This window comes from Lampetra fluviatilis, chromosome 12 (assembly GCF_964198595.1).
Source record: "Lampetra fluviatilis chromosome 12, kcLamFluv1.1, whole genome shotgun sequence".
Lineage (NCBI taxonomy): Eukaryota > Metazoa > Chordata > Hyperoartia > Petromyzontiformes > Petromyzontidae > Lampetra > Lampetra fluviatilis.
The window spans coordinates 14,242,134-14,266,504 of NC_136286.1; the positions used below are offsets into that span (position 1 = coordinate 14,242,134).

Sequence of the window (24,371 nt, forward strand, 5' to 3'; positions counted from 1 at the left end):
ACTGGGGCTCAAGTCGATAACATTAGGTACAACTTTGCAAATACTCTAAAAGTCTTATGGGATAAGATTGCCTCTCCCCCCCTTCCCCGCCATAGGAATGTGGAATTTCCGAACACCGGATGAAGGTCGCTGGTGAATACGAGCAGTGCCCCAAAAAATGATCTCGAACGCAGCGCGAGAGAGCAACGTTTAAAGGGCCCTCTAATGCATGTTCCACGCAACGTGATTGCGCCCGAATCGTACCGTTTTATCGGTTATGCCGTTGATCGATTCGAGTCCGTGATTGATCGAGCAGCTTAAAAATGGGAGGCCCGCGGTTGAGCTGACGCTGCCGTTTTCTTTTTTAGTGTGGCTGGGAGAAATCGGTGCTCATGCGCACGAGAGAGAGAGAGAGAAGCTCTCCCCCGCCTTGCAACACGCACCCCGCTCCACGCCAATGGATTATCGTGTTCCGAACACCGCCGTGCCCACGGCCCCACAGAGTAATCATCATCATCATCGTTGTTGTTGTTACGTGTCAGCTTGACACCGAATATAATCATCACGGTGAGGCCTCGCCAATTTTGGGTCAGTCGACTGCGGGATGAAGGCCTCCCTCCCCCTATGTCGTCTGGGACACGGAGGTTGTTTGGCAATAATAAAATCGTGCCCGGGAGCGGTGGTGCAGTGGTTAGCGCACTATACACTACGAAAAGCGTCGACCCGAGTTTCACGGTCAACATTGGTGACGAAAATCTGACACAATAGCCATTGCGTAATAACAGACGGCCCCTATTCACGACCGTGTCGCGTTGTTTTGTTGCTGATTGTGCATCACTGACAACACAGCAGCAGCAGCGTCGTCACCACCAACCAAGTCACGCGTTGAGTTGTGGGCACGAGGGCGAGATCTGTATGTCGAGACAGAGTTGGATGTGTGGCCATTCTTGTAACCCCCCCCTTCCCCCGCAGGTGGTTGTGGGGTCAAGCAAGCAGCGGACACGCGTCAGGTCTTTGCAAATGTTATCGTAAGCTTCCTGATCGATTTGCAGTCTCCGCGGGTTTAGCGAAGCGTGGTAACCCACACGGAGTGCCGTCGCAACACTGAAACTGCCGCTGCGCACTGTATTTGAGCAGTTTCAATAGCCGATAGTGTGAGAATATGCATCTACATTAGTCCGAGGAATTACCGTGTTTGTTTAAAAGGTCCGTATTCACTTGTCTCACACACACACGTGGAGGGAGGAGGCATCGCCACAGCGGCTACTGCCAACGCGATCATCTGGCTCGCCAAGCACCTCAATGTAAAATGAAAGCGGTCGCTCTACAACAACAACATCAGCCATATAAAGACGTGGGAACGAGTGTGCTTGTGGAACACATTCCTGCGGAGGGAGCTGGTAGGAACGTTGGGTTGCTCGGTCAATGGCCAGGGTCAACGGCGGCGTGGTGTATTCCGCAAATATGGCCGACTGTGAGGGCGAGCACAAGCCGGCGTGAGTAGGTTAAACGTTGAGTTTTATAAGGGCACCACGGGGTGACCAGCCCCTCCCCACCCAGCCCCATCCCTCCCACCCCCACCCAGCCCCACTCTCCCCACCCAGCCCCACCCAGCCCCACCCAGCCCCACCTCTCCCATTTTTGGATCCACGACGGACGGACACAATAATCCCCTGTGGGCTGGTGTAACCAGGAGGTTCCTACCAGTATAACGTGCACACATCACAGGGCAGCACGTTCTGCCTAGGGACGGCTATAGACAACAAATACAAAGACCCCCCGTATAGCCTTTAACAGACTATTGGGGCAAGTGCTGTTAGAGAGCAGCGTCTATGAAGGCCGGCACGGCACACGAGGGGGTGGGCGGCCAGCACCACGCCCGACCGCCTTTGTCTCCCCAGTGTCGAAGTTTACACATCGCACCAGGTACTCATTTTGTAGGCTGAGTCAACCTAGGTGAGGCCCAGGACCGGTACAGATCATCGTCACTGGCGTTGGCCGTGAGCGGGAATCGACCTCGGGTCGCCGGGTTTGTAGCGCAGCGCTCCCCGTAACACTCCCGATCCCGACTACCGCTCCATAGACACACTCACACTCGGTGCAAATCAATATTGCACGGTCTGGATTTGCGCTACATCTCAAACTGTGTCGAGAATCGGCGTCGTGAGAAGTGATCCCATTCATCACGCGACCGCGTCGTGTTCACCTCCGATGTGATGTGGATACCAGCGGGCGTTCACAACACAGCAGCTAGCCAGGCAGCCGTGTTCCCTTCCACCATACGGACGGCGTCTTCGGATATTTTTCGTTTCCAGACTCGACATTACACCAGTGCCGGATTATCCTCGGAGAAAAAGTAGCTACACATATAGTAGCTATACATGTGTAGTAGCTATACTGTACATATAGTAGCTGTACATATGTAGTAGCTATACATACGAGCCCCGCACTTTCAAGGGCCCATGCGCTAAATGCTTTCAAGCTATCAATTCCGGTTCAGTGATTCTGCACTTGCTCTATTACTATAGTACTATACCGCCTTCAACTTTTATGGACGACTGGGTGTTTAAGGTTAGCAATTTGCTGTATTATCGGACTGTATAGCAAATTAAAAAAATACCAATTACTTAACTATGCAAGTTAAAAATGTACGTGTTTAAATGTGTTTTTTTAATATATTTAGGGCCTCTTTATAACATATGCTACAGGCCCCGCACTAGCTTAATCCGGCACTGCGTTACACCCGACCGTTCCCACCACCCGTGTCTGTATACAGAGATGGTGTAAGTTATAGACAATAGCCGGTTTGGTGAGTTCCGAGTGATGATGTTATTCCAATCCTCCTGTGGCGGAGCAGCTGCTCCCTGTGATTGAATGCATGCACCTGCGTCGCTTAAAGCGGCGTCCTTAACGCGCACAAACAATACGAATTAACACTGCATTGGACCAGAATGTAAAAAGCATGTAATACAGCATACGTAATACGTTGCAATGTCGGGCAACGGCCCTTAGTGAGAGATTGGGTTTTAGTGAGAGACTGAGTTTTAGTGAGATGTTGAGTTTTAGTTAGAGATCGGCTCTTAAACAGCTATGCCTGCATGTTTCTGTAAGCTGACAATTGCGCATTTTGGAGTTGAACACGTAGGGCTTTTACAAATCTGGCTGTCCGCCTTATGATGCTAGTTGCAATGACTGGCGAAACGTTGTACTCAGATTGTAAATGTTGTGGATTTGATCTCCAACACACAAGCGGTGAGCCGTACTAGTAACGAATTGTCATGTTTTGTTTTCATTACAAACCTTACTAAGTTGGCTGTGTCGGGTGGTGGCGGGTTTAACGACACATTTACATTTACGCGAACTAACCCAAAAACCTCTATCGAGGAGAAGTTTTTAATTGATTATCAGAACAGTTTCCTTCCACAGAATGTGAGTGACAAACTCAACCGCAGTCCATTAATTGTTGCTCTGTAATATTTGGATCTATTAGGCAATTGCCAGGTAATTGCAATCAGAAGGAGGCGAAGTCACTCAGAGCGCTTCTCTCTCCTCTCATTCACGGGGCACAACATCGCCCTCAGTGGAGACGCAGCGTTCACCACTCGGCGGAGCGGTGGCGCTGCGCTCACCACTCGGCGGAGCGGTGGCGCTGCGCTCACCACTCGGCGGAGCGGTGGCGCTGCGCTCTGCGCACTCTGCGCTGTGAGCCGCAGTCGACGATCGATGAGGGCCACTGCCTCTACCGGTAGCGGCCTTCGTCTGGCAAGCATGGACAAAGGGCCCTTGGTGATTGTTATTATTTCGAATGTATGTGCCGATCTTGAGGAGGGTATTTTGTTTAAAGGATGTTTATTTGTTTTAACCCAACCTATTGATTTTACAGCAACTCGAAACTCAGTGTGTGATGATAGTTTGATGGTTGAGGAAGTTATTGTTGCAAAGTCATGTAAGGGACATTGCCCGAAACGCCAGCGATTATTTATTTTTCCCTTTAAGGCCGCAGTATAATTGACGAATGTGTTGAGTGTTGTGTTAATTGCGCTTTGCGCCAACGTAACAAAGTCCAACCAGGCCAGTGTCCATAATGATCTTTTCTAGTCGTGTCCCAGAGCCAGCAGTAGTAATTCCACATTCTCATGCCGAGGATGAATCTGTTCACTTACTTTCCATCAAATGGTGCCCATTGTACCTGGTGATATTGTACAAATATGACTGTCATTATCGATGCTGTTATTTTAATTTTAAAAAAAATCAAGGTAAATGTCACACTGTTGACATTTGAAGCGCTTCATTCCCACAGGCCCGTGAACCCTTGATAGCAGATGGCGCATGTTGGTCACGCTGTGTGCACGTGGAGGTGGCGGTTCCTTCAAACTGTTGGCTGCACTTCGTTGGCTGCATCGTTGCTGACGAATGGCTGCGTTTTGAATCATAGAGACAATGGTTACAGTTCTTGCTGAAGGTTTGATGACAAGGACCATCATCTAGATGTGAGTCTGGCCCCTCGAGTTGCACCGGTGCGTGTGGTGCGATGTGATGTCCACGCGGAGAGTTCGTTCCGTGCGTCTTCTCGCTCGCGTCCTCCACCGTTCAGGCACCAGCAGAAGAGTGGCACGGGACCTCCATCTCACCCTGGCCGGACACTCTGCAATGTGCCCCCCCTTTGCTGGACTCCGTTAGTGCACTGGGGAATTCCCAGACAAGTGATTTGACTGAGGTGGAATGGCTTCTATGTGAGCGCGGGACTTTCTCACGAGAGTGAGCTTTAGTGAATGATGAGAGTGAATGATGATATGACTGAGGGGGATCGTCTCATCAGGGTGGAATTTAGTGAATTATGAGGGTGAATGATGATATGACTGAGGGGGATTGTCTCATTATGGTGGCATTTAGTGAATGATGAGAGTGAATGATGAGATGACTGAGGGGGATTGTCTCATAATGGTGGCATTTAGTGAATGATGAGAGTGAATGATGATATGACTGAGGGGGTTGTCTCATAAGGGTGGAATTTAGTGAATGATGAGAGTGAATGATGAGATGACTGAGGGGATTGTCTCATTATGGTGGAATTTAGTGAATGATGAGAGTGAATGATGATATGACTGAGGGGGATTGTCTCATAATGGTGGCATTTAGTGAATGATGAGAGTGAATGATGAGATGACTGAGGGGGTTGTCTCATAAGGGTGGAATTTAGTGAATGATGAGAGTGAATGAGTAGGGATTGTCTCTAAGGGTAGAATTTAGTGAATGATGAGAGTGAATGATGATATGACTGAGGGGTAGTGTCTCATGAGGGTTGAATTTAGTGAACGATGAGAGTGAATGAGTAGGGATTGTCTCTAAGGGTAGAATTTAGTGAATGATGAGAGTGAATGATGATATGACTGAGGGGGATTGTCTCATAAGGGTGGAATTTAATGAACTATGAGAGTGAATGATGGGGTTCTTGTAGGTAATGCTTGAGTGCCATTTGACGAGAATCTCTGAGTGACTTGTCAGAAGGAGGGATTGGTGCTCGGGTGATGGAGAGAGAAAATTGGCCACCCAACTTAAATCCCCGAGCCTCCGGCAACGTTTCCCCGCGGGGTATCGGCAGCACACACATCAAGCCTCGGATGATGATATTTATTGACGAAACAAAGCAGCAGCAAGACAGGAAACGAAGCAATACCAGGAGACATAATACTGCGGCACGTTTGGTTTATTGGAAGCGTGAGTAGGGCCTACTCCAGCAGCAGAGTGAATAGCACCACCATAGATCCTCCTGTGTGCTATTTTGGCTGAATAATGCCCTTATGCTGTTTCTGCCAAAAGTCTGCATTCATGCAGATCTGTTCAATGATATTCATTCCATCATATTAACGTTGCTTTTTCTCTTTAACATTCTGTTTTCTTAATATTAATTGACTTTTAATGTATTACATGCACAACACATAATGTAACGGTGGTCTCTGCAAGCATTACGAGCAGAAACATCAATGCAGCATAATAGATTAAAAAGTAAACTTAATAGTGCAAGTGTTTGACTCTTATCGTAGGGTATGGTCTGGGTTCTGTGTTGTTGTTGTCGTCATGGCTCGGTATTGCACTTTTGGACAATGCTCAGTAAATGAGCTAATGGCATCGAATCCTCTCCCGGGGCTCACTTAGAATCGGCAGGGGCCTTGCCCTTCTCGTGCTTCTTGGTGGTGGACACCACCGTCTCCTCGATGATCTCCTCGTACTCCTCGACCTGGGCCACAGCCTTGGGCGCCTCCTTCACCTTGACGGCCTTCTTGGGCTCCTTGCTCGGGGCCGCCGCCTTCTCCACTTTCTTCGTGGAGACGATCGTCTCCTCGATGATCTCCTCGTACGACTCCTCCTGCTCCTGCGTGCTCTGCTCGATCTCCTCCACCACCTTTTTCGTCACCTTCTTCACTTTCACCTCGATCTTTCTGGACTCGGCCGCTTCTGGCTCTTTGGCAGCCTTGGCCGGTGCCGCTTTTGCAGGCTTGGCGACCTCTTTGATGGGCTTCGCCTCCTCGACCGGAGAGTGTTTTTCCTTCGCCGGCTCTGCTTTGTCTTCTGGCTCCTCTTTAGGAGCAGCGGGCTTCGCCTTGGGCTTGGGGGGCTGTTTGGCGGCTTTGGGTTCATCTTCCTCCTCTTTGGCCGGGGCGGGCTTTGCCTTGACGGGTTTGGTTTCCTCAGGTTTCACTTCCTCCTCCTCCTCTTCCTCCTCCTCCTCTTCCTCCTCCACCTCTTCCTCATCCTCCTCCTCATCCTCTTCCTCCTCGGCAGCAGGCGCAGGCTTTGCCTGGGCGGGTTTCGCTGGTTCTGGTTTCTCTTCTGCTTCTGCTTTGGGAGCGGGCTTGGGCTTGGCAGGGGCCTTGGCAGGCTTAGCAGCAGGTGTCTTGGGTTCTTCCTCAGTGGGGGATTCCTCCTCTTCCTTTACCACCGGCTTCGCTTCCTTCTTGGCAGCTGCAGGTTTGGCCTTGGGTTTTGGAGCTTCAGCTTTGACTTTCTTCTCAACAACTTCTGCTTTTGGTTCGTCCTCTGGCTCAGACGTGGGCGACTCGACCTTTGCGGGTGCCTTCTTTTTGGGAGCTGCTTTTGGCTCTGGGGCTTTCTTAGCTTCAGGTGCAGCAGGGGCCTTTTCCTCTTTCACCTCTTCCTCGGGTTTCTCATCGTCTGAGGCCTCCTTCGTTTCAGCTTCTTCAGTTGCTGCTTCAGTTTCTTCAACAGCCTCCTCCTCTACTTCTTCCTCCTCGGCTTCATCTTTGGCTTCTTCCTCCTCTGACTTGGCAGTTTCTTCTTCTGCTGCTTCAGCCTCAGCTGCCTCAGCCTTTGACTTGGTGACCTCTTCTTCTTTAACCTCCTCCTCTGCTTCTGTGTCGTCTTGTTCAGCGTCCGCTTCCTCCTCTTTGGATTCAGCTTCAACTTCCTCCTCTCCAGCTTCTTCTCCAGCTTCCTCCTCCTCAGCTTCGGCCTCTGCCTCTTCGGCCTCTGCTGCTTCGGCCTCTTCTTCCTCAACTTCAGCCTCTTGTGTTTTGGCCTTTTTTGAAGTGACTTCTTCTTCCTCTGCTGCCTCTTCCTCCTCTGCTGCCTCTTCTTCCTCAGCTGCTTCGTCCTCTTCCTCAGCTCCAGCCTCTTCAGCCTCTGCCTCGACTTCTTCTTTAGTTTCAGCTTCAACTTCTTCTTCTGCTGCTTCTTCCTCCTCCTCCTCCTCCTCTCCAGCCTCTGCTTCCTCTTCCTCTACCTCGGCCTCAGCCTCTGCAGCTTCTGCCTGTTCAATCGCTTCCTCTTCAACTTCTCCAGCCTCCTCTGCCTCCTCGCCTTCAGCCTCTTCCTCGGCCTCTTCCTCGTCTTCAGCTGCTTCAGCTTCTGCCTCCTCCGCCTCAGCCTCCTCAACTTCAGCTTCGTCTGCCTCCCCCTCCTCTTCAGCCTCTCCCTCTTCAGCCTCGGCTCCTTCTTCCTCCTCCTCCTCCGCCTCGGCTTCCTCTTCCTCCTTCTCTTCCTCCTCCTCCTCTTCGTCCTTCTCGGCACTGACCACCGGAGCTGCCTTTGCTTCCATCACCTCTTCCTGTGCGAGGTCTTCCAGGTCGGTGTCAAGCTGGGCACTGATTGGTTCGCTCTCCACCTTGATCTCTGGCTTCTTGCTCACCACTTTCTTCTCGGCCTTGGCCGCCTTGGGCTTTGCCGAGGGGGCCTTGGGCGGCTTGGACGGGGTCGGCAGCGGGCCACTGCTGTAGCGAATTTCCTCCCCATCCAAGAGTTTCCTGCGCGAGACGACGGCGTTCGTTGTTAGGGCGAGGACACGGCGGTTTACGCAAATGAATCCGGGCAAGGGTCAATCGGTTGCATCTGCCAGTCGTGTTGCTATTACTGGCACATTGATGTGCACGTTTTTGTACTGATTCAGCTTAAAATATTTGTTTACAAAGTGAGCGGCCATCGGTTTATTATAACCATTTAATTGAGGACAGATCTATCTACAATATCTACAAATTGCCTGAAATTTTTAGTTCTGGCATGCAAACTATGATAAATTCCTGCTTGCGATTTTAACGCAGAGGGGTCTGTGTTACGTACCCTTTAGTAAAATTACCTCATAAAATAATCTACATTACAAAACTGCCTCCTAGCCCCCCCACAGTTAAATCTGTGAACGTGAGTCGTCATTGTCGTTGTCGTCATTGTTGTAATTGTTGTCGTCATTGTCGTCATTGTTGTAATTGCTGTCGTCATTGTCGTCGACAATGGCGGGGGTCTACCACGTGGTGCCCACCTGTAGGCTGCGATCTCGATGTCAAGCGCCATCTTGACATTGAGCAGGTCCTGGTATTCGCGCAGGTGGCGCGCCATCTCCCACTTGGTGTTGCGCAGTTCGTTCTCCAGCTGCTGGGCTGCATCCTGCAGACAAAGACAAAGATCCCCCGTGTAGTCTCAATAGACTGTCCTGGCAAGTGCTGGTAGCGAGTAGCACCTATGAAGGCAGGCACGGCACACGCCTTTGTCTCCCCAGTGGCGATGTGAACACACCGCACCAGGTACTAATTTGAGGCTGAGTCGACCTAGGGGAGGCCCAGGACCGGTTCAGATAATTCGTCACCGGTGTTGGCCTTGAGCGGGATTCAAACTCGGGTCGCCGGATTCGTAGCGCAGCACGCTGACAATTACACCATTGCTTCCCATGCACACACGTGCATACGCACGCACACACACGCACGCACACACATGCACGCACACACACGCACGCACACGCACGCACACACACGCACGCACACACACGCACGCACACACTGACTGTTGGGCCAAGTGCTGGTAGCGAGTAGCACCGATGAAGGCCGGCACGGAAGGGGAGATCGTTGTCCCTAAGTGAAGGCTATTGCTGACAGGCAGTGAATTAATTAGCTCATTGCTGCATTACATTAACTATGGGAAGATTATATAAAGTGAAAGGTCAAGTTTTTCCATGAAGACAATGTGGGTTATAAAGGTTTCCCCTCACATTCATCCATTCATGTGTCCTTATCACGGTGGCTCCTACTTACAGCAAAACTGAAAAGAAATACTAATTGCACACTGTGTCATAGATGGCAAATAGATGGCTAAATCTCAACATGTTTCCATGGCAATGGTTAAGATCGTCACGTCAATGAACATGGGATTACCTTGTGTTGTGACGTCACGCGTCACTAAGCCAATCAAGCGCCAGTGACGTCACACCGAGGACGGTTTCCCCGCATTGAGAGCACCGCGTGTTCAGTATCGAACTCGCATTCTTGCGGCGATGAATATAAATATATGTTGCATTGAATGTACATCATAGCATTTCTATTAACGTCTGCCGGTTAAGAAAATAAACCGATGCATTTTCGTTGAGAAGTAAATATGCATTGGCAAAAGTGCTTCTTCAAATCGCTGACCGTGCACTAAATCTCGCTAATGTGCCATTAGGCTGCGCGCAGTCCCTTTATGGGGCCCAGGTTGGCTCCATCGACTTGCGCTGCCTCCCGTGCGCAACTGAGCCGCCGTGTGCTGAGCAATTAGCAACTCAAACAGCCCACAATCGATGTCTCCAAAGGCATCGCGTGGATTCACCCGGCGGGGAAGCGGCGCTCTCGCTCGCTCGCTCGCCGTATTCTTCCGCAGTCTCCCCCCCACCCCGCTCCCCCCTCCGTCCACCCCCTCCCCGCCACGTGTCCGTCCTGTTATGCCGTCCTACAGATTTGTACTGCGACTTGCGGCTTATGTGACACGGGTCGCTGTGGTGACGACGCTGAGATCAGCTGGAGCGAGCCGCGTGGCTGTTTGGCTTCACTCCCTAAATTTCCTCTCAATTCTCGTGAACAACCCTCCCCAAGTCGTGCGCTCGCAACCTTTACAGGCGGAATCACCCCCGCCCCGCATCCATCGGGGTTTGAGTGGTCGGGAGTTTGTGGAAATGTTCCCGACACGCTGCGCCAGCGGTCACAAACTCATCGCGCTGGCAGTCGACGACTCGACTCGCGAAGGCGGCAATCTCACGATGCGTTCTATAAAATATAAGTGCGGTACAACTTTGTTGGAAAGTCGACTCTTGTCCTACGATGCATTGGATAATAATGCGGAATTTCCACCAGTGGCACCAGGGCGAGATTAAGGGTTGAGCAGGGTCGGCACCCTGTGAAGGAGCTGTGCCGTTTCGTGCGCAGTGGCATTGCGGCCAGCGTGAAGGGGCGCGCGCGTGTGTGTGTGGTGCGTGTGTGGTGTGTGTGCGCGTATGTGTGAAGTGTATGTGTGTGTGTAGTGAACGTGTGTGTGTGGTGTGTGTGTGTGCGCGTGTGTGTGTGTAGTGAACGTGTGTGTGGTGTATGTGCGCGTGTGTGTGTGTGAAGTGTGTGCGGTTTGTGTGGGGTGTGCGGTGTGTGCGCGCGTGTGTGTGGAGTGTATGTGTGTGTGCTGCGCGCGTGTGTGTGTGCGCGTGTGCGGTGTGTGTGGTGTGTGTGTGAAGTGTGTGTGGTGTGTGTGGTGTGTGGTGTGTGTGGTGTGTGTGGTGTGTGTGGTGTGTATGCGCGCGTGCGTGCGTTAAACGCCGAGGTGTAGTGTCTTAGCGGACTGGGTCACGAATCCTGCGAGCCAAGTTCGATTCCCTGCCAGTGACAAACTATCATCTGAACCGGTCCTGCGCTTCCCGGATAGCCAATTCGTCCCACAAAAGCAATCGACAACCTGACGCTCTGACCAACGTTTTTTTTGAAACATTCGCACCGGAGAAGCGAAACAGGCGCCCGGGACCGTGAGAAGCTCGCCCCTGCGAGTCGAGGGGCTGAACGTGGAGCCCGCGGGGTTCGTCTCTCCCCCCGCCCCCCCCCCCAGGTACCTGCAGGTTGCCCACGTCGCCCTGGTGTCGCTCCTCCATCTCGCTCAGCTGCCTCTCCAGCGACTCCTTGGTGCCGCGCAAGGCGTCCAGCTCCGTGCAGCGCATCTGCAGCTTGCGCCGGTGCTCCGTGATCTCCTCCTTGGCGGAGCGGATGGCGTCGTTGTTCTGCTCGGCCGCCTCGGTGAGCTGCGAGAACTTCCCCTTGAACCACTCCTCGGCCGTCTCGATGTTGCGCGCCGACTGCCCCTCGAGCTGCCCGCGGATCTCGCGCAGCGCCGCCGTGATCTCGGGCACCGCGAAGTCCTTCCTCTCCACCGACACCGTGGACGACTGGATCTGCGCCAGCAGCTCGTCCACCTCCTCCTCGTGGTTCTTCTTGAGGAAGGTGATCTCGTCGAGCAGCGACTGCGTGCGCTTGTCCATCTCCATGCGCACCAGCGACGTGTCGTCCACGTTCTTCCTGAACGCGTTGATGAGCGCCTCCGTCTCGTTGCGCAGACGCACCTCGTCGTCGGTCTTCTCGCGCAGGCGCTGGATCTCCTCGTCCAGGTGCTCCTGCTCGATCTGCACGGTCGTCTTCTCGCCGTTGATGTGCTCGATCAGCTCCCGCAGCTCCTTGATCTCCTGCTCGTAGACGTCGCTCACGCCGCCGCCCCGCGCGGGACCCGACTGCTTCTGCCTGTAGGCGGAGATCTCCGTCTCTAGCTCCTTGTTCTTCTGCTCCAGGTCGTGCACCTTCTCGATGTAGCCGGCGAAGCGGTCGTTGAGGTCCTGCAGCAGCTGCTTCTCGTTGACGCGCGAGTGCTTGAAGTCCCCGCTGAACACGCTCGATTGGCTCATGAAGTCGAGGCTGTCCGCCGCCGAGTTGAGCGCCGGGGTGCTGTAGCCGTGCGACAGGCTCGCGTAGTTGGGGCGCCTCTGCAGAGACACCAGGGAGCCGGAGCCGCCGCCGCCGCTGCCGCCGCCGCTGCTGCCCCGGCACCAGGACTGCGAGCGGAACCCGCTGGAGGGGGTGCTCAGCAGTCGCTTGCTGCCGCCGCGGGACGCGTCGGCGTACGCGCGCCGGTAGGACGAGCTCACGCTCGACTCTGTGTAGCTCATGGTGGCGGTGGTGGGTGGTGGTGGTGTGCGAGGAGGAGGAACGGTGGTGCTGTTGGAGTCTGCTGCTGCTGGTGATGCTGCTGCTGATGCTGTGGCTGTTGTGGTGGTGGTGGTATCGTAGCCCGTTGCCGGCCCCGAACAGGCCGCTGTATCTCTCCATCCGCCGGGTGCTCCTTAAATACGGAGGCGCCTTTGTGCCGAACGCAGCACAATTGCGCAGCGCGTGTCGCATCACGCGTCAGCTGACTGCAAGCCACACGTGGCCACATTGCGGATTCGCGTCTGGAACTGCGTTCGCGGCTACGCCTCCCTCCCTCCCCCCTCCCCCCTCCCCGCCTCCCCCACTCCCTCCCTCCTCACCGCCCGACAGCGTCTCATCACGTCTCTCACTTTACTCGCTCTCAGTCCGGAGCCGTCGCTCCTCTCTGCCCGCAGGGGTGTGCCGCGCACGGAGCACCACAGACCGTGCCGAGAGGTCTCGCATTGTTTGTTGAAGGTGACCGGCAGTCGCGTATTTTGCCACGCGGGATTATACGAACAGCGAGTTGGATATTGTTGGTTACGTGGTGATCGTTCTACGGAACGGGATGCCTCTATCCTCCCGCAGTCCCTTCACCCCCCCCCATCCCCAACGCCGTGCGCGCCATGGGAATGTGGAATGGTCACGACTGATTAATTCTCGCCGAGCAACGTGAGCGGTCATGTTTTTTGTTGTTGCAAACAGACAATTGTAATGTCGTACATTGTGGGAAGGGATTACGATTCGGGAAGGCGATCTGTGGTCTTGCGTTGAAATGAATGGACGAGGTGGGAAATAATGCGATGCGATCTGAACGCGCAAAGAATTCAAAACGGCTTTGGGAGTTAAATTATATTCGGGGTTAAGACATTCAGCTTTAAAATGAATTATGTTTTATTCGTTATGCGACAGTGAGTGTATGTGTGTGTGTGTTTATACTCATTCACGCACCTACTCATTCACTCACCCGTTCATTATCTCACTCAACCATTCACCCGTTCATTATCTCACTCACTCATCCACCCACCCATGCATTCTCTCACTCAACCACTCACCCGTTCATTCTCTCACTCATCTACCCACCCATCCATTTTTTCACTCATCCATCCACCCATGAATTCTTTCACTCAACCACTCACCCTTTCATTCTCTAACTCATCCATCCACCCATCCATTCTCTCACTCATCCATCCACTCATTCATTATCTCACTCAACCACTCACCCATTCATTCTCTCACTCATCCACCCACCCACCCCATTCATTCTCTCACTCAACCACTCACCCATGCATTCTCTCACTCATCCACTCACCCATTCATTCTCTCACTCATCCACCCACCCACCCCATTCATTCTCTCACTCAACCACTCACCCATGCATTCTCTCACTCATCCACTCACCCATTCATTCTCTCACTCATCCACCCACCCACCCATTCATTCTCTCACTCAACCACTCACCCATGCATTCTCTCACTCATCCACTCACCCATTCATTCTCTCACTCATCCACCCACCCACCCATTCATTCTCTCACTCATCCACTCACCCATGCATTCTCTCACTCAACCACTCACCCATTCATTCTCTCACTCATCCACCCACCCATGAATTCTCTCACTCATCCACTCACCCATTCATTCTCTCACTCATCCACCCACCCATGCATCCTCTCACTGATCCATCCACCCATTCATTCTCTCACTCAGCCACTCACCCATTCATTCTCTAACTCAACCACCCACTCGTGCCCATGCAGTCGCCTCGTGTAGGAGGCGGCAGTGTCGCGCTTCGCTGCGCTACGAACCCCGTGTGACCCGAGTCGACATCAACTCGAGGCCACCAACACCGGTGACGATTATCTGAACCGGTCCTGGTTCTCCCCTAGGTCAACTCAACCTCAAATGAGGACTGGGCGTGACGTGTAAACATCGTCGCTGGGGAGACAAAGGCGCCCGGGCGTGGTGCTGGCCACCCACCCCCTCGTGCGCTACTCGCTAACAGAACTTGCCCCAGCAGTCTGTTAAGGCTATACGGGGGATCTTTATTTGTTTATTGCGTGTTTATATCTATTCAGTGCATCGCGTTTGGCTCATACCGCAAGTGATTCTGGGAGGACATGTATTTGAATACAGAGCATGCAATGGACATCGCTCTAGATTCACTTGAAATGCCATGACGGGTTAGCACTCATTCGTGATGCGTCCCCTTGAGTGTGGGATTAGTTTGCGAGGCCCTGTACTCTATTCGTACTTGTGCTTCTGAACTGGCGTTTTAAGCAATGCATACAACTTGTAAAAGTAGTGGTTGTTTTTGGTTGCTATGAAGTTCATTTATGCGCAAGGTTATTTATGAAACGTGGATCGATGGAAGATATGCTGGCCCAGATAACTGTCTTGGAAGCGAACGCATCAATTATTCAGCATCGCGGGTAGACAAGGCGGCTGCATGGGCGCGAGTGGGTGGATGAGTGAGGGAATGAATGGATGAGCGATTGAGTGAGAGAATGAATGGGTTAGGGAACGGGTGAGTGAACGGGTGAGTGAGTGAATGTTTAAGGTGGGGGGAATGGTGAATTAATTGGTCGGTGAGTGAACAAATGAGTGCATGGGACAGTGATTGAGAAGGGATGGATGGTGCAGTAGGGTGAGTCGGTCAGTGCGTGGGTGAATGGATGGGTGAGGGGATGAGTGAGTTTGTGACTAAATGGGCGATAGAATGAGCGAGTGAGCGGACGGGTGATTATATTTAGTGAATGAGGAAATGAATGAATGGATGAGTGAGCAGGTGAATGCTTGATCAAATAAGTGGGTGAGAATGAGTAAGAAAGAATGCATGAGCGAATGAGTTATTGTGCGAGAGCGAACGAGCCGATCAATGATTATCTTAATGAGGGAGTGAATGATCTAATGGAAAGATTGTGCGAATATGTGAATGCATTATTATATTAGTGACTGAGTGAATGAATGAGTAAGTGGGTGAAAGAGTGAATGAGTGAGTAAGTCGAGGGGGTCAGTACATGAATCAGTGAATGAGTGAGGGAACGAGTGAGAAAATACGCGCATGAGTAAATAGCGGCTGAATTAATGAGTTAACGAAGGAATTAATGATTTAACACGTGCGTATGTAAATACTTATACAATGTTGGTCAATTAATTATGTAGTATATCATAAAATGAGTGAATAACTGAACCGAGATAGTGTGTATAATACATTAGCAATTGTTAGGGTGAATCAATGAGCGAATGAGTGGGTGGAGGAATGAGAGAATTCGTTGGTGAATGAATGAGCGATTGAGTCGGCGAATGAACGAACGAATGAGTGATTAAATTCGTGAGTGCAGTTCTGCGGCCCCTCCCCTCCCAGCCCCCGCAGCAACGCCCCGTGATGGTGGTGGAGGTGCTGACTTTGCGTTATCAGCACACAGATCGTGCCATCGCCAAGAACATTCACCAACAGCATCGTGGACTATCGCTTAAAGCGACCCTCTCTGCAGATCTAGGCAATGCATGGGGACGGGAGGGGGCAATCCCGGGGTCAAACCCCGCGTCGGTGACGCTGCGGTCAACGCTCACGACTCACGCATCCCTTAAGGCCAATCATCACTGCAGGGGCGATACATGCGGTAATACTCGGTGAGTAGACTGGCTCCCGGAATGAAAATGTGGAATGTCCACCGCTTGGCTCGGGTTCCGCGATCAGGGAGGAGTGCATTCAAGGCTCGTTACTGCGAGACGGCAATTTTCGCTGAATTTGAAACGATTATAGACACGTGTGGAGTGGTGGCGCGGCGGTTAGCGCACTGTGACGCGTGAGTTTGGCTACACTCGGTAATAGTGTGCGTGATATCTGCACCCTGTCCTGGGTCTGACTTCCTCACTAAGGACCTGTGCACCAGCGTGGTGAAGTATGGCTGCTCGAACAACCCCGTGACCCACACGCACGGCGTGAGAGAGGGCGTCATCCAGCAGTGGATTGACAAATGTCTGTGGATTCGTGTACCAAACTCGGCAACCCGAGTTCAATTCCCGCTCACGGCCACCAACACCAGCGACGATTATCTGAACCGGTCTTGGGCCATCCCGAGGTCGACTCAGCCTCAAATGAGTACCTGGTGCGCTGTGTAGTAAACATCGCCACTGGGGAGACAAAGGCGACCGGGCGTGGTGATGGCCACCCACCCCCACCTGTACCTTGTTGCCATTCACAGGTGCTCGCTAACAGCACTTGCCCCAACAGTCTGTTTAAGGCTATACGTGGGGGTCTTTGTCTTTGTTCGTCAGTCTCGCTCGTCGGTGGCGAACCGCTCAGCGCGGACTTGGCGGTGGGATTCCTCGCTCCAGGACCGCTTCTCGGTGCCTGCTCTGGCTATCAGTCACCGAGACGTTAAAGACCCCCGTTGCGTCATCGTCGGCGAGAGCGGCCAGCCTCGCTAATGCGCCGCAAGTCAAAGCTTCAACTTGACATCGAAAGTTTTTAATCACTGGAATTGCATCGCGATGCCATCGGCGTTGGCTGCATGCACAGGATACTGTCGTCTATGTTGTCGTAAAAACTTAACAGCGGCCCAGTTGCTTTGTTGAACAGACATCCTCCTCACTTTATATTACAATATAAAATAGTACAAATATATATGGATAGTTTATATCTATAAAAATTACTGTGTCCTTGTTAATACACTGATGAAAGCTTAGCCACGTAATGATAACATTACTTGAATATAATAATCATATAATTATTTATCCGGGAGAGCCACACTGAGTCATAGTACTGCATAGTACTGCGCTCCTGTACAAGAGGGTCCTGCAATTGGGTTTTCAATGTGTAGACATTGTCCGCCTATTAATGGTGAGTAACGTTTAGTAAACACGTGGGGAGGAAGCCGGAGTCCACGGACAAACCACGCGCCTTGCGCCAGCTGGCAACACTCCATCCCCGTACAGATGGGAACAGATGGCGATTAGTCCACCTTGCTGGACGGCCTTCTGCTGACGGGCCAGGGTTGTGGCGCCTCCTCGACACCGACGAGAAGGGAGTTTCACAACTCCATCTGCGTGTGACCCACCAGCCACGTGCATAGCCACCACCGCCCGGCTATCGTGCCAGCCACGGGGATTGTTTGACCATACTTCACCGGGCTGGGCAGTGCGCTTTGGTGAAGGAGTTTGGGTGGAAGGGGTGGGGGGGGGGGTTTGTGTGGGAGGGGGGGAGGACATGGAGTTGGCGTGGCGAGGTACCACTCACCACTTCTGTTCGCAGTGACCGGGAATGGAAGTCGGGAGGCGAAGGACACTAACCTCTGCGCCATTGCTCCACCGCAAACCGCAATGAGAGCCATGTGACGGCGACTGTGAATATTTCATGGGAGGAATGCACTTAATAGCAGTCCTCGAAAGGCAGCGATTGCAAGCAAGGAGTGCTTCAAAAAGTCTGATTCGTTTCTGTAGGCACGGGCATCGCACGCAATCGCAACGCAGCCATCGTATCGGTTCGCCTCGCCAGGGGGGATAAAGCACCATTTTTGTTCTCGATTTGAAGCTTTCGTGACTGCAAGGATTCATATTCTTAGGTTTTTTTTTGTCTCTCGATTGGTTTAACAATGAGTGAGGCACGTCCATCTAGGCGAGTCGCCGTGGTGCGATGCCTGTCACAGTGGACTTGTGTGTTGTTTAGTTCGTTAACCTTCCGCCCGCACCTCCGATTATTATCACGGTTGGCTACGCACGGCGCGAAAGAAGTTCAACGTACACACGTTCACGCAAATGCGTAACCGTGCTTCAAATTGAGTCGAATAAGCGCAGCACTGTTACTATTTGCGATGTAGGGAACGAGGTGTTAACGAGCTACCCGTCACAGATTCTAGGGCGCCACTGCCAACAGCGCCGCGCCCGTCACAAACAGCAGAGAGGCAGTGGAGGTGTCCCATCATCTCTTGGGAGGAACCCGGCGACACGTCACGCGGTGTGCTCTTGCGTCCTGCACGCGCCTCGTGCCACGATGAATCGAACACTCAGCCGACAACGCTGTCCCCTTAACGTAGCCACAGGAATATTCGCGTCAGTATAAATGTGTCGTAACCCTCCACCACCCGACACAGCCAGTAAGGAGGTTTGTCACGTCAACAAAACGCGCCAATTAGTTACTAGTGTGTAGTGTATAGTGTAGTGTATAGTGTAGTGTATAATGTAGTTGACTAAATTTCGATTTAAAGCTTTCGTGACTGCAGGGATTCATCTTCTTGGTTCTTTCGGTAAAGTCACGTAGAAGGGAAATAATAAAATAAAAAATATAAAACATAATAAAATACAATTCTCACGACGTTTCGGCCACAACGCAAGCAGCCGTCCTCAGGTGAAGAACGGGTTTGTCGGAAAGACAGCGTCTGAATGAACACGACCAAGCTTGGCAGCGAATATTTAGTTGACTACTTCAGCCCACCGGTGTGTTGGAGAGTAAATCCGCAACATTCACAAGTTACAAATAAACCCGGCAACGCTTCGGTGCAATCGCCCTTCCGCACAGCACAGGCGCTATGCTCATCGAGTGTGTTGAGCTGGGCAGCAGCAGCAGTAGCAGCAACGTCTCGACATCTCGAGCGGACGAGGAATCCATTCGGGACTGGCAGGACGAGGGCCGCGGATGGAGAAGACGCCACTCAGGGGTCGCACTGCTGCTCACGCTGCCGGAGGCATACGCCGCTGGCATGGCAGTAACACTAAAACATTTGATTTATTCGTAGCTGGACATTTGCCAGAGTAAGTCCGACTGGCCTGTAAAACGGGTTTAATTACGTGCAGCTGAAATTCACGCTCAACGTTGGGTCAACGTTCAGTGTTGGGTGGAGTCGTAACCAGGACGGGGGGTGGGGGGGGGGGTACACGCGAGCCCGCGGAATAATTCGCCTTCAACCTGAGTAGTTGTTCTGAATACTCCGCCAGATTAAATGAATCTAACAAAAAGGAGCATTCGCTGACGTTTAAAGAAAGATCGATATGCGAGCACGAAACCTTTCATGATCAATTGGGAGTTTTTTTTCTTTCTTCTGAAATGCATTTCTCAGTTTGAATGATGCTTGCCTCGCTATCGCAGTTCGGGATTGCGCTGTCGGTGACGATTTGCGAACGCTCGCAGAAGCAGCAGCAGCGAACAGTGCACCACCTTGTGGTCGAGACAACTACGGTGGAGATGAGTGAACAACTGCTTGTGAATTCACGGCACTAGCGCGCCTCGCTAGCCGCCGTGTGCACTGTGTGGTGATACACTCTGGGGGCCCAGGTCCGAACCCACAATATCAGCCGTGCCGACTCAGTAGTTCCGGATGAATGTAAATCCTGTCTATGCATTTTTGTTTAAATACGACGACAAAATATGCAATGCGCTATAGCCGGATGGAGTTTAGTTTGAGTCCCCATGAGCAAGTCGTATCCAGTTACGCAAATTGCCAAAAATAATAATGATGCTGACACCTGCGTGGTACATTCACCTTGAATGCCTTTCTGCCAAATTAATATTTGGAACATGCTGCATGTTGTGCATTGCATGTTTAGGCTGCTTATACTGCAAAGCGTGGGCAGTCGTCATCATAATCATCAGCCATGATCAATCCACTGCTAAATGAAGGCCATTCCAAGCGGTCGCCATCTCTCACGATCCTGCGATGTAAGCTGTGGATAGTACTCATGCTCGACTCACTATCAGTTCTCATGCTCGACTCACAGTCAGGACTTCAAGCCACCAGGGTCAATAAAATAAGTACCAGCGCGCGGGTAAAGTCTGCAGTGGCCATGCTATGAAAGGCCTCCATCCCTCCACTCCGCCACCACCACCACCATGGCAATGCGGAATTGCAGACCCGCTGGTTCAAAAGGGGCGATGTGAGAGAAGCCGCATTGAGCCGACTCAAGAGTGGCGACCACGTGCTCGTGGTGCTGATGCCGCTGCTGATGCTGCTGCTGCATTTCACTCGGAGCGCGGTTCCCGCCCGTGCGTGTGCCCTGCATGCGACGCGCCCAGCGCTCTGCGGTGCATTTTCTTTCTCCTCTCTCCCTCTCTCGCTGGATGCCGATATTGACCGTCTCTCACGCCGGCCAAGTCCACACTGCCTCCCATCACCGCCCACCACGCCCTGCACAACACACACACATCCAATGTTTTCACCCACCACGCACAGCCGCCTTCTGAAATGCGTTGATAAAATGAAAGCAAGGCCAAGCCAAAGAGATCCGCCGCTCAGCTTTATTAGAGGGTAGAGAGCCGAGTGCTGTTAGCGAGCACCTATTGAGGTCACGCTGATGTCGCCCGCACCACGCACCGCCGCCTTCGTCTCCCCGAGTGCTGATGTTTGCACAATGTACCAGGCGCCCATTTAAGCCCGAGTCAATGCAGGAGGTGGCCAAGACGGTGTAAGATGATACAACTTGGCCGCTGATGTTATCCACGTTGCGGGAGTTGAATCCAGGTCATTTGGGTCAAAGTCCACGGTGCTCACCGCTGCTCCGCCAATCTCCATCGACGACAGACAAGGACACGTCAATTCTAACGGCGGTCTAGAAGGGCCAGAAATGTCAATTGCGGCACAAATGTAGTCGATCCTGTGGTTATAACTAGACAAATGTGAAAAAACCCGCTAACGTTTTCTAATTTGGGCCCCAACAAAAAAGAAGGTGAGTAGTGTGAGAAGTTTTACTCATAGTGCGGCCTTCGCCTGAAGTGATGAAGTGAGGCAAGTCGATGAGCCCCAGCGGAGTGTGGTGGGCCAAGTGACAGAAAGCAGGTCGAGGTCACTCTCGGTGACACACACACTCACACACTCACACACGCTCACACACTCACACACACAAACTCACACACACTCACAACAACCGCCATTCGCCACTAAGTGGCGGTGACGTCACCACGACGCTTGTGCCAGGCCATGTGCACCCTGAGGCCACGTGAAGTGTCGAACGCCCGCTGGCACACACACTCACACACACTCACACACACAAACTCACACACACTCACACACACTTACACACTCACACACACTCACACACTCACACACACTCACACACACTCACACACACTCACACACTCACACACACAAACTCACACACACTCACACACTCACACACACTCACTCACACACATTCACACACTCACACACACTCACACACGCACACACTCACACACACACTTACACACTCACACACTCACTCACACACTCACACACACTCACTCACACACTCACACACACACTCACACACACTCACACACACAAACTCACACACACTCACACACTCACAACAACAACAACAACAACCGCCATTCGCCACTAAGTGGCGGTGACGTCACCACGACGCTTGTGCCAGGCCATGTGCACCTTGAGGCCACGTGAAGTGTCGAACGCCCGCTGGCAGGAGGTCACGGGGCAGACCCAGGTGCCACGGGTCGACTGACCGAGATGACCGAGATGACTGGCTGATGCACCACCTGTGCCCCCTACTGTGCCAACTTGCTGTGCTTTAGCCACCCGGCGCTCCGCTCGTTGTTGTGAGCGTCGCTCCTCCGCCCTCCGTTGTTGTTGGAGGGCGACTGCCTCCAACTGCCCAGTAGCGTCCTTCACGAGCCTCCTCCACTGAGGCCGATCTTGACACCGCTGGTACCAGTCATCGGCAAGTCCACACACTCACACACACTCACTCACACACATTCACACACTCACACACACTCACACACGCACACACTCACACACACACTTACACACTCACACACTCACTCACACACTCACACACACTCACTCACACACTCACACACACTCACACACACTCACTCACACACATTCACACACTCACACACACTCACACACGCACACACTCACACACACACTCACACACACTCACTCACTCACACACACTCACTCACACTCACACACACTCACACACTCACACACATTCACACACACTTACACACTCACACACACTCACACACACTCACACACTCACACACACTCACACACACAAACTCACACACACTCACACACACTCACACACACACACTCACACACACTCACACACACTCACACACGCACACACCCACTCACACACACTCACACACACTCACACACACGCACTCACACACACGCACACACACTCACACACACTCACACACACTCACACACACACACTCACACACTCACACACACTCACACACTCACACACTCACACACACACATTCACTCACACTCACACACTCACACACACTCACACACACTCACACACGGTACTGTTGTGATGCTTCATGGAACAATCACTATGCACAGACACGTGCATGGCTATATAATATAATCGGTGGCTGGGTAACCAGGTTGTATCGCCGTCATCGTTAAATTCCCTCTGCCCTGCCGGTATTTTCCTGCCAGGGTTTACCAATGCGTGCCATCTGTCACAACTTTGGGCCTTAAAGACCCTTGGGCATTACCCTCAAGAGTCATCCATCGACTGCTGATGTCACTATGCTAATATTTGAACGTCGCTAGCTATAATAACACGAGCTGTGGCTATGTATGCTGAAATGTAGTTCAGTTGGTAGCTCAACAAAGGCCCTCAGCCGTATGCCAGTTTTAATCCCACCCCACTAGGTCACCAGCCCATCATCACCATTATCCCTCTGGGGGTCGGTAAAATAGACATCTCCTGGTGAGGCTGCACCACGGAGTGGGATGTCGACGGTGGATATCTTACGGATGGACTGGTCCCTGGCATAGCAATGTGGAATCTCACCACTGGCTCAGGACCGCCGATAGAAACCCCGTGTGTATGAAGAAGAGGTTCGCAAGGCCCAAATAGGTGGAGTAACATAATTTTTTTTGTACAATTTTACGGATCTTCACCGCTTCTTTTTGGACGCGATGCTTTGTGTACGGGATGCGCCCTCCCGGCCTCGTTTTGTTCGCTGCGCTGTCTGCGCCGGGTGGATTCACGGACCCGCCGTTCAGAACTTGACCCGCGTACACTTCGTGTGTGCATTCGCTTGTCTTCGTATTCTTGTTGCCGGAGTAAGCGGGTGTCTATGGTTTAGCCAGGTCCCCATCGGAAAAAATGGCCATTTGTCGCCCAATGGGGTTTACCCTTGCCAAACAAAATAAACCAAAAGCAAACAACTAGCGGCAACTGCACTGCCATGTCGTGGCCAGCTCCCAGTCGGCGATGCGAGTCGAGACGCCCATCATTGGTGTCGCACGCAGGTCTCATTGCCGTAGGAGGCCACGTAGGACCATGCCGTCTCGGTGGTCGCTCTGGCCATCGGGGTTTGTGAGTCACCCGCAAAACGTCCGTGGGTATCGAACAGCAAGGCCGGCCCAATCCCAGCCACCACCACCATCATCATCACACAGCCATCGGCCCCGCCGATCCATAATTCTCAGTGAAATTCATCTCCGCCTCCTCCTCCAACCTCCCCCGCCCCTCTACCCCCACCCAGAGTGCTCCCTCCGCCCCTCGTCCCTGCCCCCGCCCAGAGAACTCCCCCCGCCCCTCTACCCCCCCCCGCCCAGAGAACTCCCCCCGCCCAGAGAACTCCCCCCGCCCCCCCCGTCCCTGCCCCCGCTCATAGAACTCCCCCCGCCCCTCTACCCCCCCCCGCCCAGAGAACTCCCCCCGCCCAGAGAACTCCCCCCGCCCCCCCGTCCCTGCCCCCGCTCATAGAACTCCCTCCGCCCCCCCGCCCCTCCACCCCGCCCTTGCACCGATTCCTATCCCCACACTTGTAATTTGCGAGCGCGGTCTCTCGCGCTAAGAAACTGACGCTACGTTTGAGTAACTTATCTTTGCCCGCCGCCACTACATCTTGTTTCACTGTTGCGGCGTGCAATTTCAGCTGAAATCAGAAAGTCTTTCATCAGGGGTCGACTAATCTCATATCGTGACTCGTTAACATAAAACCCTG

General features: G+C 52.6%; 1 protein-coding gene across 1 annotated transcript; it reads right to left on the reverse strand.

Moving 5' to 3' along the window:
- Nucleotides 1–5,616: 5,616 nt before the first annotated feature.
- LOC144935208 (uncharacterized) lies at nucleotides 5,617–12,656 on the reverse strand. The gene is made up of 3 exons (XM_078861716.1): nucleotides 11,327–12,656; nucleotides 8,750–8,874; nucleotides 5,617–8,240 (listed from the first exon to the last, which is right to left on the reverse strand). The coding sequence occupies exons 1-3, from the start codon at nucleotides 12,425–12,427 to the stop codon at nucleotides 6,128–6,130; spliced, it is 3,339 nt and encodes a 1,112-aa protein (XP_078717842.1). The 5' UTR covers nucleotides 12,428–12,656; the 3' UTR covers nucleotides 5,617–6,127.
- Nucleotides 12,657–24,371: the final 11,715 nt, after the last annotated feature.